The sequence below is a fragment of the Seriola dumerili genome, unplaced genomic scaffold (assembly GCF_002260705.1).
Source record: "Seriola dumerili isolate Sdu_G_001 unplaced genomic scaffold, Sdu_1.0 BDQW01000592.1, whole genome shotgun sequence".
Lineage (NCBI taxonomy): Eukaryota > Metazoa > Chordata > Actinopteri > Carangiformes > Carangidae > Seriola > Seriola dumerili.
Window position 1 is genome coordinate 525601 of NW_019174847.1, and position 15168 is coordinate 540768.

A 15168-nucleotide genomic window follows, 5' to 3' on the forward strand; every position below is an offset into this window, starting at 1 on the left:
GTCCCAATTCAGGGGCCGATTGCATCACAGCGGTGCGACTAGACTGTCCCATTTCGAAGGCTCCTTCAGATGCAGCCTTCTTTTCCTGGGCCCAACCTGTCCCAAGATTCAGAGCCAGGGTTAAATGTAAGTATTGTGTTTCAGCTCAGTTCAGTAGCTAATGGCGCAACTGTTAAAACCAAGAGACTTAAAACAAAAAGATTTTGTGGAAAAAGTTACATGTTGACAAGGTTGCTAGGCGACACAACAGTAACGGCGGGAAGAGCTGGTGACGCACAGCGCAAATCCTCCGTAGACCAGACCGTCTTATCCCGGATTGGCCTTCTAGGGGCCACGCCTTGTAGACCGGGTCCTCCGAAGGACGCGGCCCCTGAACCGGGCCACAGCTCATAGGTTTAACAGCTCTGTTGGCTCCCTGGAAAAAGCGCCAGGAAACCCCTTTCGTATGCTTCGTTACCAGTGTGTTGTCTATAAATAATCAACATCCAACTACACAGGAAAATCAACACGTCACTCAGTCTGTGTGACGTGTGTTGTGATGTCACTCTCTGGTGTGTGTGGTAGTGAGGAGGACGCACAGACTCACGCAGCTCGACTGAACTCTGTGTTAAACTCGGGCTTCGTCTGCTGCTGACACCATGGCGCAAACGCAGCGGTCCAAAGCGGCCGCACAGCACGGCGCCACCCTCCGTACCAAGGCGGGAAGAGAAGTGATGGAGGTATGACACCTAGCGCCCACTGCACACTGCTGCGGTTATACAGAGTACACTCGGTTTAACATTATCTCTGCTGTGTTCACGGCCACACACGGGTTCTCATGTTGCACTGAAAACCAGAACAGAAGAAGAAAAACTAAAAGCATGTAGTTGGTAATTAATAAATAAAATATATAATAAATATAAATGGTTAATATATTGAAACAAAAACTAAAAATTGAAAGTAAACACAACAGTTCCAGAGTCCTTCACACTGAATGTTCAACTACAGAGGCAAACAGTTAGAGACACTCAGGTGAAGTGAAAGGATTCAGAGTGAGCTTTTAAGGCGGCAAGATCACTTCAACAGGTGTTTTTCATCAGCTGACTAAGCCACAACATCTAATAAGGTCCGGCTGCTGCGACGTCACTGTTTGGGGCGTGGCCGGGAATGCAGCGTGGTTGACAGACCTGAGAGCAGCACAGAGGCAGTTCCTGTGATTCCTCATTAATACTTGATTTAAAAATAAGGTGAAGGAAGTGTCTTTTAAAATTATTCATAAATATTACCCTGCCAATCATTATATGTTAAAATTCAAGAGACATAATTACAAACTCTGAAAATTGTTCGTACTCAAAAATTCTGGAGAGACTTCAGCAGATTTGACATTGACCATATTTTTGGGGGATTTTGCTTTATTTTGGGAGAATGTGGTGTTTTGTTGCTTTAGAAAATAATACTTACTAATACTTAATACTAAATACTTTTTTATAATAAATGTATTTATCTTATTAGCAAAATTCTAATGTTTTTGTTAAAGATGTGGAACAATATATAAGATTAATATCTAACCCCAATAACAAAAAGGCTTGTGAAACTATCAACAGACGTACCTGTTTATGTATTTTTGTGTAATCTACAATTAATTCCCCCAGCCTTCTATTGTATATGCTGAATGTAAACCTTGTTCTTGCTTCTCTACAACAAAAAAAAGTTTCCTGTGTTCAACATAAACTGGTTAAACCCAGATTTAACTGTGTAATAGACATTAGAAATTTATATATTACTTACTTTATATAGGCTACTGTGTTTGCAATTTATTATATATATATATATATATATATAAATATATATATATATATATATTAATTATGGTATTTTCAATTTATTTTTTATCTTGTATGTTTAACCTTAATGTTTTTTATCTTCTTTGTAAAGTGTCCTTGGGTCTTGGAAGGTGATTATAAATAAAATGTATTATTGTTATTAAAGGAGCAGTCAGGTTCAGGTGAAAATTCATGTCATTGTTGAAAGTTAAACTTCATACAAAATACAACTTAAAAACTTTAGTGTCTTCAAAATTCACAGCTCCTGTCACCCTCTGTGTTTTCTCAGCCAAATTTTTAAATCGATGAAATGAGCTTCATGTTCATCTGGCAGTAAAAGTGGAGGATATAGTTTAATTATTATTGTATTATTGCAGTAACCTGTGGTCCAGGTAAAAATTAGCCTCTTATGGTAGAAAAGTAAATATACTGTATCTTTTAATGAAACTTTTGTAATCTTAAAATTCCACTAATATTTAATTTAAACAGTTTGTATTGGAATCAGAGCCGGTTGTGTTTAACACTACGCATCCATCCATTCACACACACGTTACACACAACATCTCCCACACATTATTATCATCACTGATATCAAACTGGTGCATAGTATCAGAGTGTGTCCAGTAATGTACGTCAGTATCACACACTGGTCGACGCCCTCAATACAAACTCTGAGGTCAACACTTAGAAGACAGGAGCAGCTTGAACATTAAAATGTTTTCATATGGCTGTTCAAACAGATCAATGAGAAAAGATGTTCATCACCAACGTAATACTTACACCGACCATTAATCATTCATATAAAATTCTCAGTTGGCTCACACCTCAAACATCTCTGGTCAGGTATGTTAGTGAAGGAAGCGGCTGAGGTCTTCATGAATCTCAGCCTCGTCCCAGGGTCCGTGGATGTTGTCCTTGTGTCTCTGCAGCCAGACGAGCAGTAAGGGACAGAGTAATGTAACGCTTCCTAGGGCCAGGGCCAACAGCACGGCTCCACCGAGCCACTGGGAGCCCAGGCCTCCTACTCCCCCGACACACATTCCCACACACACCCCAGTGAACTGGCTGGGGGCGTTCTCCCTCAGCCTCTGCAGCAGACACGGCCACAGGGCGAACACCAGCAGGGCACAGCTGAGCATGGCGAAGGTGTGCAGGGCGCCGGGCAGCCGTGATGCCAAACACACGGAGGCAAACAGGGCCGCATTCAGGGACAGGCTGCCCGGGGGTGAGGGCTGGGCGTAAGGGAACGAAACTAGGTGGGCCAGCAACATCATAGCAGACATGGCGTACACCGTGTCCGTACTCACGGACTCCGTTAATGTCTTCAGAACCGGCGAGAAGCCGAAAGTGAAGGACAGGAAAATGGTGGCGCTCTGTAAGTCAGCCAGACGGGTGCGCGGCTCGCAGCCCGATTCACCAGAAGATGTCAAGACTTGGTACAGTCCATAACCCAGCAGGGCGCAGACCAGGCTGGTAGACAGCAGCGTCTCCGGGGACAGCAGACCCTGAGAGAGAAGCAGAGACGTGGGTTCATCATAAATCCACACAGTGAAGACACAGCGAGCTCTACGACGTCACAGGTTTTCTGAAGCTTTACCTGCTCCATGTAGAGCCACAGGGTGATGAAAATGGCCACACAGGACAGCTGCTGTCCCACGAAGCCGGCTTCGTTCACCACAGCCCAGTAGCGGTACTGCCGCAGGCCCTCATTCCTCCGCAGCTCCTCCAGGAAGCGCTGGTCCACGTAGTTATCAGGGAACGGCTGGCGCTCCCACAGCACCTTCTGCCAGGGCACAGCCGGACCCGGGGCGCTGTCCGGTCCCATTACCCTGACCCAACACAAACACATCTGTGAGCTCAAAGTCACTGGTGGAGTTAAAATCCCACATTTACTATTATTTTACCAAACACACGAGACCCCCAAACACACCACCAGACTTCCTGGGCATCATCTAGTGTGTGATCATTCATTTGACATTTTCCTTCAAATCTCCAGCATTAAAAAAATATTAACTGACAAAAGCCATAATCTTATAACCTCAGGTGCAGTTTTATTAATGAATATCTTCATTATCCATCATCTATTAATCAATCACTTATTCTTCTGATTAATCAGTTAATTGTTTTGTCTATAAAATGACAGAAATAACAGACAGTCATTTCCCACAGTCTCAGGTGATGTCTTCAGACCAGCAGATAGAAACTGTTTCTGTGACAAAGCATCAAACCCACTCATCTGAGAAGCTGGAATCAAAGTGTTTGACACACAAAAGAAAATAAACTATAATTCAATCATCAAAATTTATTTTCTGTCAATTGACTGACTGATTAACTGACGAACTGTTGCAGCTTTAAATACCACAAAGGTCCTGTCTTTAAGTTTCTACAGCTTCAGTATTTCAGCTTTGAGTTTACCTGTAGCAGATTTCTAAAGTTACAGGTGTTTTTTAAATCCCCACAGGAAACCTGGCGCCAAACTTTACAGCCAGATTGAAAACTGTACATCAGTCAGACTGAGAGAACCGGACAACAACGAAACTAAGTTTAATGCGTTTTCCTTCATTATGAATGAGAGGAGCGTTAGCCTCTAGCGTTCGTTAGCTTGAAGCTAAGGAGCTATGTGCTAGTATATAACAGAATCCTTGCATTAATGAAGTGGTCGACGGCTGGGACGGTGCCGAGTGATCGTCGGTCTTGAATCCCACCTGGACGGTCGTGTCTGCGGTCAAGTGAGCGGATGTTAACCGTGTTGTGATCGTTGTCCGGCTGCAGCGAGACTACCGCTGCTTCCGGGTTTGACGCGACAATAAGCGCAGATACGTCACGTCACGTGAGTGAGTGTGTGCGATCATGAACATTACCGTGTTGACAATCTACAGGAGCGTCTCCACAAACGTCTCTAAGGGTTTTTCCCACCTACCTGTGATGGGATGTGTCCAGCGCCGATGCTGCACTCTCACCCTGTCATTATCCCGGAAGTGAAACTCCTGACCTGAGCTCACCACGCCCCCTGCTGTCGGTCTCGTATAAACGCACGTGGCCAGCGCTAAAGTTAAAACACAAGACCTCAATACACCTCTGATTACCTCCCACGTGCATTTAAAGACCAACCAACAGGCATGAATAATAATAAATAAATAATAAAACTAAATTACTACAATATACTATTATATACTACATTGAATATCCCAGAGGAACGTGCAGTAAATGTCGACATGAAGCAACAGGTTTCCTCATTTAGCAGCATCATGTTTTCACTCCTGAAGATATTAATAACAATATGCAACAGCAGGACCAAACCAAGCTGCTGCAATAAACAATCCAAAACCTCATGAGACAATAAAATCAAAGTGTTCCTGAGGTTCATTCTGCGCCTGGACGTTACATCAGACTCTTATAGAACGACCTCCGCATCAGTTCATCAGCTCCACATCTGCAGTGTCAACATCAAAGCACCAGACTCCTTCATCTCCTGCTCTGCTCTTCAATCTAGACTCAGAGCATCAGAGTGGATGCAGTGAAAATAAGACAGGGTCTCATGTGGTCACCATTTTATTTTCAAGATGAACTAAATCATTTTTTAAAAAAAGGACGCAGTGTATACATACAGCTGCACTGATCACCTGAACACTGATGACCTCACCCTGCTCTCTCACCAGGTGTCTGTGTTGAACATCTGTGGCCCCTACACCACTGAAGTCATGAGAACAGCTGACGTCTGGCCGACCACGAGGTACCCTCTCATTTCAACACAGATATTCTCAGGGTTTGTGTCACTGTGTAAAGATCAATAACCTTCACAGCCTTCTGTCAAACAGCAGTGTGCCAGTGCAGAGACCTCAGCCTCCTGTCCCCCGTGTGACGGCTCGCTCAGACAGTAGACCTGTCTTCCCCAGCCCGGGGTCGAAGCAGCTGGTAATTACCAACAGAGAAACACAAAGAAACCTGGTGTGGGATTGAATCTGAGAAAACAGCCACGCATCACACATTAAGGTGACCGGGGACATTTCCAGTCCCAGGTCAATAAATCATTCAAATATCTAATGTTTTTATCTATGAAATAAAAATGGGGACAAACCTGGTTTCATGTATTTTGACCAGGGTAACTGTAATAAACTGGCTGGAGACAGGTTCAGTTGGGATTTCTGAGGAGGGGGTGTGTGTGTGTGTGGGGGGGGTCCTACAGACTTTTTGAGGGACTCCATCATGTTATTACACAGATATCAGAGTCACTGTTGTGAGGGATTCACCTGGTTGTTTTAAAGCAAACGTGGAAAGATGAAAAACATTGTGATTTAAAACAGATGTCCTCCACCTTTACACCACCTCACCTCTTGGATTAAGTGAAGTAACAGCCCCTGGCACTAGTCTAGATTGGACAGACGGAGCTGCTGTGAAAACCAAGAATGCTTCAAGAGCAGTTTCTAAGGATCAGGACAGGAAGTGTCTTTCCGGTCTGTTTTAATTCACCGTTAAAAACGGGACATTTCTGGGGACAGGCCACGGAAAACAGGGACGTCTGGTCACCCTATCACATGACACCCACATACTGTAGCTGCATGTGTGTTATCCAATGATGAGAGGTCTCTTACAGTCTTTCTCTGACTCCAGTTGCAGACTTCAGTTCCCATTCGGACGGGATCACCCACAGCGCACTGGTTAGGCCAGTAAGTGTAACGAGTCAGTGTGTAATACTGTCAGATGACAGTGACCTGAACATATAAGACCCAATGCCACTGTCTTTACTTGCAGCTCCTCTGGGATGTGTCCGCTGTGCTTAGCAGGCGTCTCTGTGTCTGCACTGAAGGCGTGTCTCAACATCACGTCTCTACACCACCGGGTCCAGAAGACGGCAGCAGGTGGTCCAGAGGCTGTGTGATGTCACCTGAGCAGCTGCAGCTCTCCTGCAGGTATCTGCAGCACCGCCTCTCCACACACAGTGAATCACACAAAGAAAACATACAGGTCTCTGTTCAGGAGGAACACAACACAACACGGAGATCAGAAAAATGTATGATTGTTTAATTTATACACATTTGCAACTACAGAACATTAGTTGAATAAATATCATGTAACGTCACATTCACTCTCCCCGCGGCTCCATCAGGGCAGTAGAAACCATTTATTTATTTAAACAGTGAGGCTGTTAAATCAGAAACTACTCAGTAACATAGAAATATATTTTTAAATGTTGTGGTCTTTTATTTTTGTAGAGCTCTGACGCACTTGAATCAGCTGTAACTTTAAATTACTAATCAATCACTTATACAACAGAATCTCAACAAACAGTATTTTCATTAAACATGTACCACAGTGAGGCGAGCTGGGCCGAGGAGGAGAGGGTGGTAATAAACAATGAACCCATCCTGTGTGTCACTGCAGGCACCCACAACACTCAGGGTGACACACACACACACACACACACACACACACACACACACATACTGTATGGCAAAACTGGATCATTTAAAAACAACAACACTGCTCAAGGTTCAGTTTCACAGCACTTTGAACACAAGTGTTAAAGTCTGAAGGCATGAACTCAGTGTCTGATGTCTGTCCCACCGCACAGGGAGGCCTCAGACGATGGAGACACGGCGCCTCCGGCCAGAGCAGAGAGCAGCCGGGCTTCAACTGTGGAGCTCAGAAAACACCAATAAAAGAAACTCTCTCAGAAACTGTAACCACCAGTCACCATCACATCTTAAAGTAAACACACAACCAATGAGATAAAAACCTGTTGACCAGTCCTTCACCCACAGATCATAGACCCGTCTCTGGGGTACGGTGGCCCCAAGAGCTCAACACACACGAAGACACGAACACGCTGAGAAGTCAGTCATACAACACAACAGGAAGTGTTTCTTGTGTTATCCTGTGTACCACTCTCTCTCTTCTCTGGGAGGGACGCTCGTTATCCAGAGCTTTTAACTTCAAAAGTCACAATTGGACTTTGAACAGCAAGTAACAGCCAGGTTCATCACTGTTTAGTGTCCCCTGGAAACACTTCCTGTTGAGTTGTGGGGCTGAATTTGCAGCATGTTTTTTTTTAAGTTGCAGTGTGTTGAGCTCTCAGGGCCACCGTACTGGGGGGGCCAGATAATCCGAAAAACACTTCAGGGCCCAAAATGTTAAATTATGTTCTAAGAATATGAAAAAAAAAGCAAAAGTCTGTTGTTCAGTGGCTTCAGTGGCAGTGAACAGATGTTAGCTTGTAACATAAGAAATGTGAATATCAGATCAAATACAGACACCAGGGTTTTAAAAGAACGCTGAGGCAGCGAACGGCTCGTGCACGTTAAACTGAGCAGCACTCATGTCGAAGCGGTGATGACCTTGCGGGTGTCAGTAAGATAGAAATAGACCTCTGTCACCAGAGAGACAGGCGGGCTCAACATCTTCACGCAGTAGGTGGCTGTAAGCAGACACCCGCCAGCAGCTGTGAGGCGTCACAGCGGAGGGCGGCCAGAGGAGAGCAGACGTCCTGGGGTGGGGTCGAGATTTGGAGGTGGCCCGTTTCTGTCTCTTACTTCACGCTCCCTCGGTGCCAGAGAGCAGCATTAGCTGCACGGCCCTACCTCAAACCTGACTTCTGTCCTGGCGTCAGAGGGAGAGAGCGAGTGACTGTGTTCATGACGATGGGGAGAGGAAGTCAAAGGCCTCACAGAGCGGCAGCTCAGTACAAACCACTAAGGCATCACAGTGAGGTTCATCCGTAACAGTAGCTAATGAATGGGAAGACATGCTGTCAGACTGGTTGCACTTCCCACTCCTGTTTGACACAAATAAAAAACCCTCAGACACCCTTTCTTCATTTCACACTCAAATAAAAACATGTCCAAAGAAAAAAGGACATTTTTGCAGTTGGCCACTGGCCTCATGATTTTAGGCTCCGTTAGAAAAATAGTCGTGCCAGTGATGTCACTTTCTCTGAAGACTAACAGCAGCAAGGAGGGACTGAAGAACATGAACATGTGTTTGACAGAGAGACAGAGACTTTCCTGTAGGAAACAGACTGAGGTTACAGAGGAGAGGTGCTGACAGGCTTAAGTTCCTGCTGTCCCTCCAACTCCAGTGGACTGAAGAGCAGAGCAACAGTTGTGTTGTCAAGAACGTCAGTATGTCAGCATATGTGTGCATGCATGTGTATGTGTGTAGACAACATCTTGTGTTAAGAGTCACAAGCCTGGAGATGGAGAAGGTCTGTGTGGGTTAGTTTCTCTCTGTCCCTCCTCGTGGAGCAGTGTTATGTGCGAATTTTCCTTTTATCTTCGAACAGCGAGCGGACCAGGTAGACCTGCACGGCCGACACCAACATCATGACGACGAGGTTTACCACCGACCAGAAGTTCACCCTGTCGAAGTTGCTCTCCTGGAGGTTTCTGTCGCGAGCCTCGAACGCCCGCAGCACCGTCTGGATCTGCACACTCTTACCCAGCCGAGCCTTCACACTGTTGATGGTGTCCTGAAGGAGAGGAGACACACAGGTCAGACTTTCAGCTACACTGTCAGGCCAGGTCTCTCCGGGGAAGTTTGGAGGATGAAAACAAAGCAGCTAAATAAGGTATGTTCCCTCGACCACGAGAAAACAACTTCCTCTACAGCTGGAACACAGATTTCCTGTCTTTTAAGTGACTTCTGACACAGATGAAGGCTGTTTCTGGTGGGGGGGCGGGGCAGGCTGTTGTGGTGCAAGCTGAAACAATTGGCTGCCCTCAGCCAATAGGTGAGAGTTCATGACATTGTCTATTCTTGTGACACTCTCCTTGTGACTGAGCCTGTATGTGGTGGATTGCAATCTATTTAGTTGGCAGTGTGTTTGCTGGGTCGTTTTGCCCTGTGTCCTCCTGTGGCTGCAGGTGGCACCGAGACAAATGTCTCAACAGCTGACAGAGGGACAAAGTCTGAAACACTGAAGAAACAAAACCACTTTTTTAACTTCTTCCTGTCACTCAGGCTCAAAGTCAGAACAAACACGTGTCACGTCAGATGTCAGCGTTTATACAACAGTTAGTTCAGACCGAGTGATCTGATTGGACGGAGTCATCCCATCAGTGCTGATATAGAGAACAACAGCACTGGGACTTTTCCCTCCACGTATCACTCCTCCTCACAGCTGTTCTATCAGCCGTTAATCAGCGTCACATTAACGTCGTTATCGATCTCAGACTGAAACAAACAAAGATGAAAATATTTCAGAAATAAGGTTCGAATGAAACGATGTCGTCAGGAGAGGATGAAGGAAGAAGGTGGATCCTGAGGGAACACCTCCAGGTGAGCTCATATGACATCGTCAGGTCAGGAAAATGTTTGTGTTGCTTAGCAACAGTCCAGTACCATCCAGGTGCAGAACCATTTGTGTTGGTCTGAATCATAATCTGTTTATTTAACTAACATGGCGCTGGTAGAACTGTTGTATAAAAGCTCCTGCGGCCTCGTACCTACGACCCAATCACAGCCGTGCTGATGTTCAGTGACATCACTTCCTCTCTCTCTCACACTGGCTGCACACTCACCATAATGTCTTCCAGCTTCATGTCCAGCATGTCTGTCCCGTGAACATACTCCTTCCAGTCGTCTGGCTCTTCATCGACGTTCATGTTGTCCAGGATCAACTCAAAGAAGATGATCTTCTCAGAGACGGAGCTGAACGTGTTGTCGAAGCAGAACATGTAGTCTCCATCCTCCGTTTCAACGCTGCAGCAGAGAGAGGCAGTCAGAGCTGAGTTCATGTCTTACAGGTGATCTACCTGTGTGTGGAAATGACAGTGAGCCTGAACCTGTGGGACTTACGTGTGCACCCCATCTGATTTGTGGTAGTCACTGAACAGCATTTGGCCAGAGGGAGAGGAGATGAAGAAATCCACGTCGAGTCCTGCACCGTCTAACACCTGAGGACGATGGAGGAGACACAGGAACACATTTTATTTTGAGGCAGATCCGGATCATTTGAATTGTTTGTTTTTTCTCTGAAGTCTGGTGTATGTGGTTTGACACTGGTGTTGTGGAGGTCTGCGCTTCCTTTCAGCTTCTGTTACAACTTATTTCAAACACTACATGTGATAAATTTAGGCGGACATTTTGTTTTCAAGTTGTCCATCCGTCCGTCTCATTTTCGTGGACACGATATCTGAAACGCCTCGACGGAACTTCTTGAAATTTGGCACAAACATTCACTTGGACTCAAGGATGAACTGATTAGATTTGGGGAGGTCAAAGGTCACGGGTGTGTTGACCTCACAAAACACAGTTTTAGCCTTGTGGATATCTCAGTAGCACCTTGAGGGAATTTCTTCAAATTTGGTAAAACCATTCATCTAGACAACTGATTAGAATTTGGTGGCTAAAGGTCAAAGGTCAAGGTCATGGTGACCTCAGAAAACAGTTTTTCACCATTACTCATGACTTCACAGCAATTATGACAAAATTTCACACAAATGGTTCCTATCTTATATTCTTATATTTCCTCTGACTCTGGATAAACAGGATGTGCCCTGGAACTAGTCTGAGTGGAGGAGGAGGCGACTCTCCCTCATTCTCCTCTGGAGGTGATAAGCCTGGATACCTTGTGCTCCATGGTAGACGCTTCGGCAGATACACTATGCTCAGCATGTCACTGGAAATAACAAATGGCAGCTTCTTGACTTAGTAACTTCTAGACACAAGAACATGGTGCAGTGAGCTGACCAGCTTAACAGGTTTCCACATTCTCAAGTCACATAACCTGCACACCTGCCCCACACCTCACACACCTGCCCCACACCTCACACACCTGCCCCACTCCTCACACACCTGCCCCACACACCTCTGGCACAATAGATGTGATTTCATTCAACATGACAGTACACAGCGCTGTCTGTGTGAGTGTCTATATAAGAAGCAGAACGTGCAGAAAACATGAACAGTGACCAAAATAAAAGACACAATCAACAGGTTTAACGAGTCTCAATCAGAGTTAGCACGTGCACACACGCGCGCGCGCGCGCGCACACACACACACACACACACACACACACACACACACACACACACACACACGGTTTGATAAGCTCACGTTATAATTTCTGACAACATTATTGCAGATGTGAGTGTTTGTCACCTGATATTCAATCTCCAGTGAAGCGTCTTTCTTCATGGTCTGGTAGAAACACTCCTTCCGACCGGCGGGGAGAGTGAATGTGAAGTCGCTGTCCATGGACTGGGAGAAGGCGGCCAGCGCCACAAACCTCTCCGAGACTAGAGCGACAAACACGGACAGCACACACAGAAACCCCGGGACTACCTCCATGGTCGAGCCTAAGAGTCCAACAGAAACGGTGCGAGGGCAGCCCGCCACTGTGTCGGGAGGAGGGCGGAGAGGCAGCGGGCTGTGTTCACCCAAACTTCTCTTCTGTTCAACTGTTCTCAGAACAGATGACTGTCGACACTTCAGGACCCCCGCTTTAAATCAATAACACGTTTCATTAATCACTTAAAACAACATTGGGTCCATTCACTACCGTATTTTAAGTTATATTAATTTAAATCATTTTATATCGTATTTATCATTCGATATACATTAGATATTATTTAAAAACAAAAAGGCTACAGGCACATTTTTAGGACCATCCTCGAATTGCATTCTGGGATATGTAGTTCTTGTGGTGTATGTGGGGTAAATAGACAGAACATAGAGTGTATTCAGATAATCTAATTCTTTCGATAACAACCGTAAATGACCAACACAAGAAGCTAACTACAATTAAAGAAGGAAGACATCATTAACAACATATAAAGAAGTGTTTTTGTTTATTTATTTTTTTATTGATGTTTTAAGAGGGACAAGATTTGTATATAATATAGATTCCACCAGTCTATGGGAATAACAAAACATGGGATTTTTATGACACTTTAATTTGAATAACTCTTGGAATTTACTAAATGCTATTATCTCTATTTATTTATTTAATTTATCTCATTTTTTAAATTTATTTATTTATTTAGTTAGTTAGTTAGATCCACATTAGTCACTGTGCTATAACAATGGCTCCTCTGCCTGAGGTCCCCTTCAATTCATAAACAATACTTCAATAACAACAGATACATCAATACACATCCATATCATTCATACTCACAATGAGACTCACAATACACAACACAACCCCTATGACGCACATCCACCAACACAAAGCTAATACATACAACAGCCCTATTTAATAATTTCATTTATTAATAAATGAGAAAGAAAAACAAAAACCACAATTCAATCCAATAAGTCACATACAAAAGATAAATGAATAAGTGGGATGAAAAAAGCTCCTGTATTCATAAGAGAACTTAACACTGTTATAAACAAGAAGGTCATAATGTTCTATACTATTCCTTGTGTAAATAAATACAATCTTAACTTTAAAAAAACAAACATTGTACTATTTTCTGATGTCAAAAAATGAAACATGGTTAAAAGAGAAATAGACAGAATAATAACAGCTGTATTGAGTCTGGAGCTTTCATAACGAATGACTCTAATTTAAATATCTTTTCATGATTTTTTGAAATGTCCATTTTAATACTATTTGAATGTGTTTTTCGGTATCGAGGGAAAAAGTACACAGTGTTCAGATTCCTTACAGCACTCACCCACTCCTCACAAAGAGATTCCGTGTATTTTATTTTACAAAGCCACAATCAGCGACACTTCAGTCTTTTATATTGAAACGTTTTACATCAGACGGTTGTGCAACAACTCTCGTTTCATGCTTTTCTAATTTCCTTATCAATAAGTAGATGACGCGTCCTGCCCCACAGTCACCAACTCATCCTCAGTCCGGGGGGGGGGCGGGGCGTTTCTCAGACATCGTGTTGCTACATCTCCTACGATTGGTCGACAAATCCTCAGCTGCGATGTGATTGGTCGGACCCGAGCATGGGTTGAACTTACCAAGAGCCAGCTAGCCGTCAACAGCAGTAGCTACTGAAGCTGAAAAAGAGGCGGACAACTGGTCCGCACAATGAACATTAGCACACCTCAAGAGTAGGTTTTAGCCGGAGAAGACAGTCGTTTGTCCGTGTGAAAGTTAAACAGGCCCCGAGCTCGTCTTCGGTGAATTGTGAAGCCTGAGAGATTAGAAACAACCCAAAGAGCGAGGATGTTGGTCCCCGCGGGAAGATAATGAAGAGGCTGCGCGTTTTGTTGGTGTGCCTCGTTGTAGCTCTCCTGTGCTGGTAAGCTTTAGCCCGACATCTACACCTCTTTCTACACCTCCATCTACTTTAACCACCACACGTCAGACAAATGACAGTGTGAACATCAGGAGAACCACGTCTCATGATTGTCACACCGTCCGTCACGTCGGTTTTCTCGGTTTCTTTTGTCGCATTATATCCGTCAGTCAATGAACCATCCCCGCCACAGAGCTAACATCGGTTCAGTGTTGACTTCACCTCTAACTCAGAAGAAGAGCCTGAAAATGTGTTTTTTTGTTTGTTTACTTGATATAACTGGTTTATAAAGATTGTTTTTAAACTATGTTTTATGTGGTCGGTAGATAAGATGTGTTCCGCTGTTGAAGAGCAACATAGCTAGCTAACCTAAAGCAGTGAAGTTGGACTGTGATGTCAACGTTACTCAACATTAATAATGTTGAGTAAGAAATAAAGAAAGTGACTGTAACGAGCTGCTTTCTCCTCAACATTTAAAAAGATGGAATTATAATTCTCTCTCCCTGTTTCTTGAGGCTTCACTAACCATTATTAAACTATTAATTAATCCAGTTATCTATCTGGAAAACTCCACATGATCAGATGGTTAAGTAACTTAGAATTGTCTGTTGTCAAGGTAACAGGTATAAACCCAGATTGACTATATTTATAATCATGTGAAATAAAAAAAAACATGACTTTCTCTGTAGTTGAGAGGAAATGTTGTTAATGTCAATAATAATTTACTGGTACAAATAATCAGTGGGGGTTTGTCAGTGTCATGTCAATTGACCAATAAGTGTGACTCAATATTTAAAATCCTCTGAAAACACGGTCGATCCCGAGGTAACAGTCTCTGTAAAGGTGTAAAATAGTTCATTATCATAATACAGATGTGTTACATCTGTGATTACATTCTACAGTTCCCCTTTTCGAAAGGGTGATCGTAGTTGTTCAGCAAAGCACGTGCACACAGGTTTGACATCTGGTAGATTAACGCCGCTCATGAATTTGTTTAATCTCAGAAGCACGGAGCAGGTAACAATGCACAGGTTTGTGAAATGGGATTAACAGTTCAGCTAACGTGCCTCCTTTATCCAGGTTGGTGAGTCAGGAGCAGCTAACCACCCAGTGTGTGGCCTGCAGACGATACGTGTCTTTCTGTATTGACTATATAGAACCTAAG

General features: G+C 44.0%; 3 protein-coding genes across 5 annotated transcripts in view; 1 reads left to right on the top strand and 2 right to left on the bottom strand.

Annotated features, from left to right (window-relative positions):
- Positions 1-1979: 1979 nt before the first annotated feature.
- On the bottom strand, positions 1980-4758 carry pigc (phosphatidylinositol glycan anchor biosynthesis class C). Of its 3 annotated transcripts, none has more exons than XM_022764862.1 (3): positions 4723-4758; positions 3400-3631; positions 1980-3307 (listed from the first exon to the last, which is right to left on the bottom strand). In XM_022764862.1, the coding sequence occupies exons 2-3, from the start codon at positions 3625-3627 to the stop codon at positions 2651-2653; spliced, it is 885 nt and encodes a 294-aa protein (XP_022620583.1). In that variant the 5' UTR covers positions 3628-3631; positions 4723-4758; the 3' UTR covers positions 1980-2650. The 3 variants fall into 3 exon arrangements, with proteins under 3 accessions (XP_022620583.1, XP_022620584.1, XP_022620585.1); XM_022764863.1 differs by lacking the exon at positions 4723-4758 and adding an exon at positions 4508-4699; XM_022764864.1 differs by lacking the exon at positions 4723-4758 and adding an exon at positions 4218-4482.
- A 2954-nt stretch (positions 4759-7712) lies between these two features.
- Positions 7713-12200, bottom strand: LOC111236227 (transmembrane emp24 domain-containing protein 5-like). Its single transcript, XM_022764905.1, has 4 exons — positions 11902-12200; positions 10596-10693; positions 10319-10499; positions 7713-9267 (listed from the first exon to the last, which is right to left on the bottom strand). The coding sequence occupies exons 1-4, from the start codon at positions 12088-12090 to the stop codon at positions 9049-9051; spliced, it is 687 nt and encodes a 228-aa protein (XP_022620626.1). The 5' UTR covers positions 12091-12200; the 3' UTR covers positions 7713-9048.
- A 1579-nt stretch (positions 12201-13779) lies between these two features.
- suco (SUN domain containing ossification factor) overlaps positions 13780-15168 on the top strand; it is a 37238-nt gene continuing 35849 nt past the window's right edge. Inside the window, exon 1 of the mRNA XM_022764876.1 lies at positions 13780-14006. Coding sequence (XP_022620597.1) covers positions 13954-14006 — 53 coding nt within the window. The 5' untranslated portion in view covers positions 13780-13953. The remainder of the gene's footprint in view (positions 14007-15168) is intronic.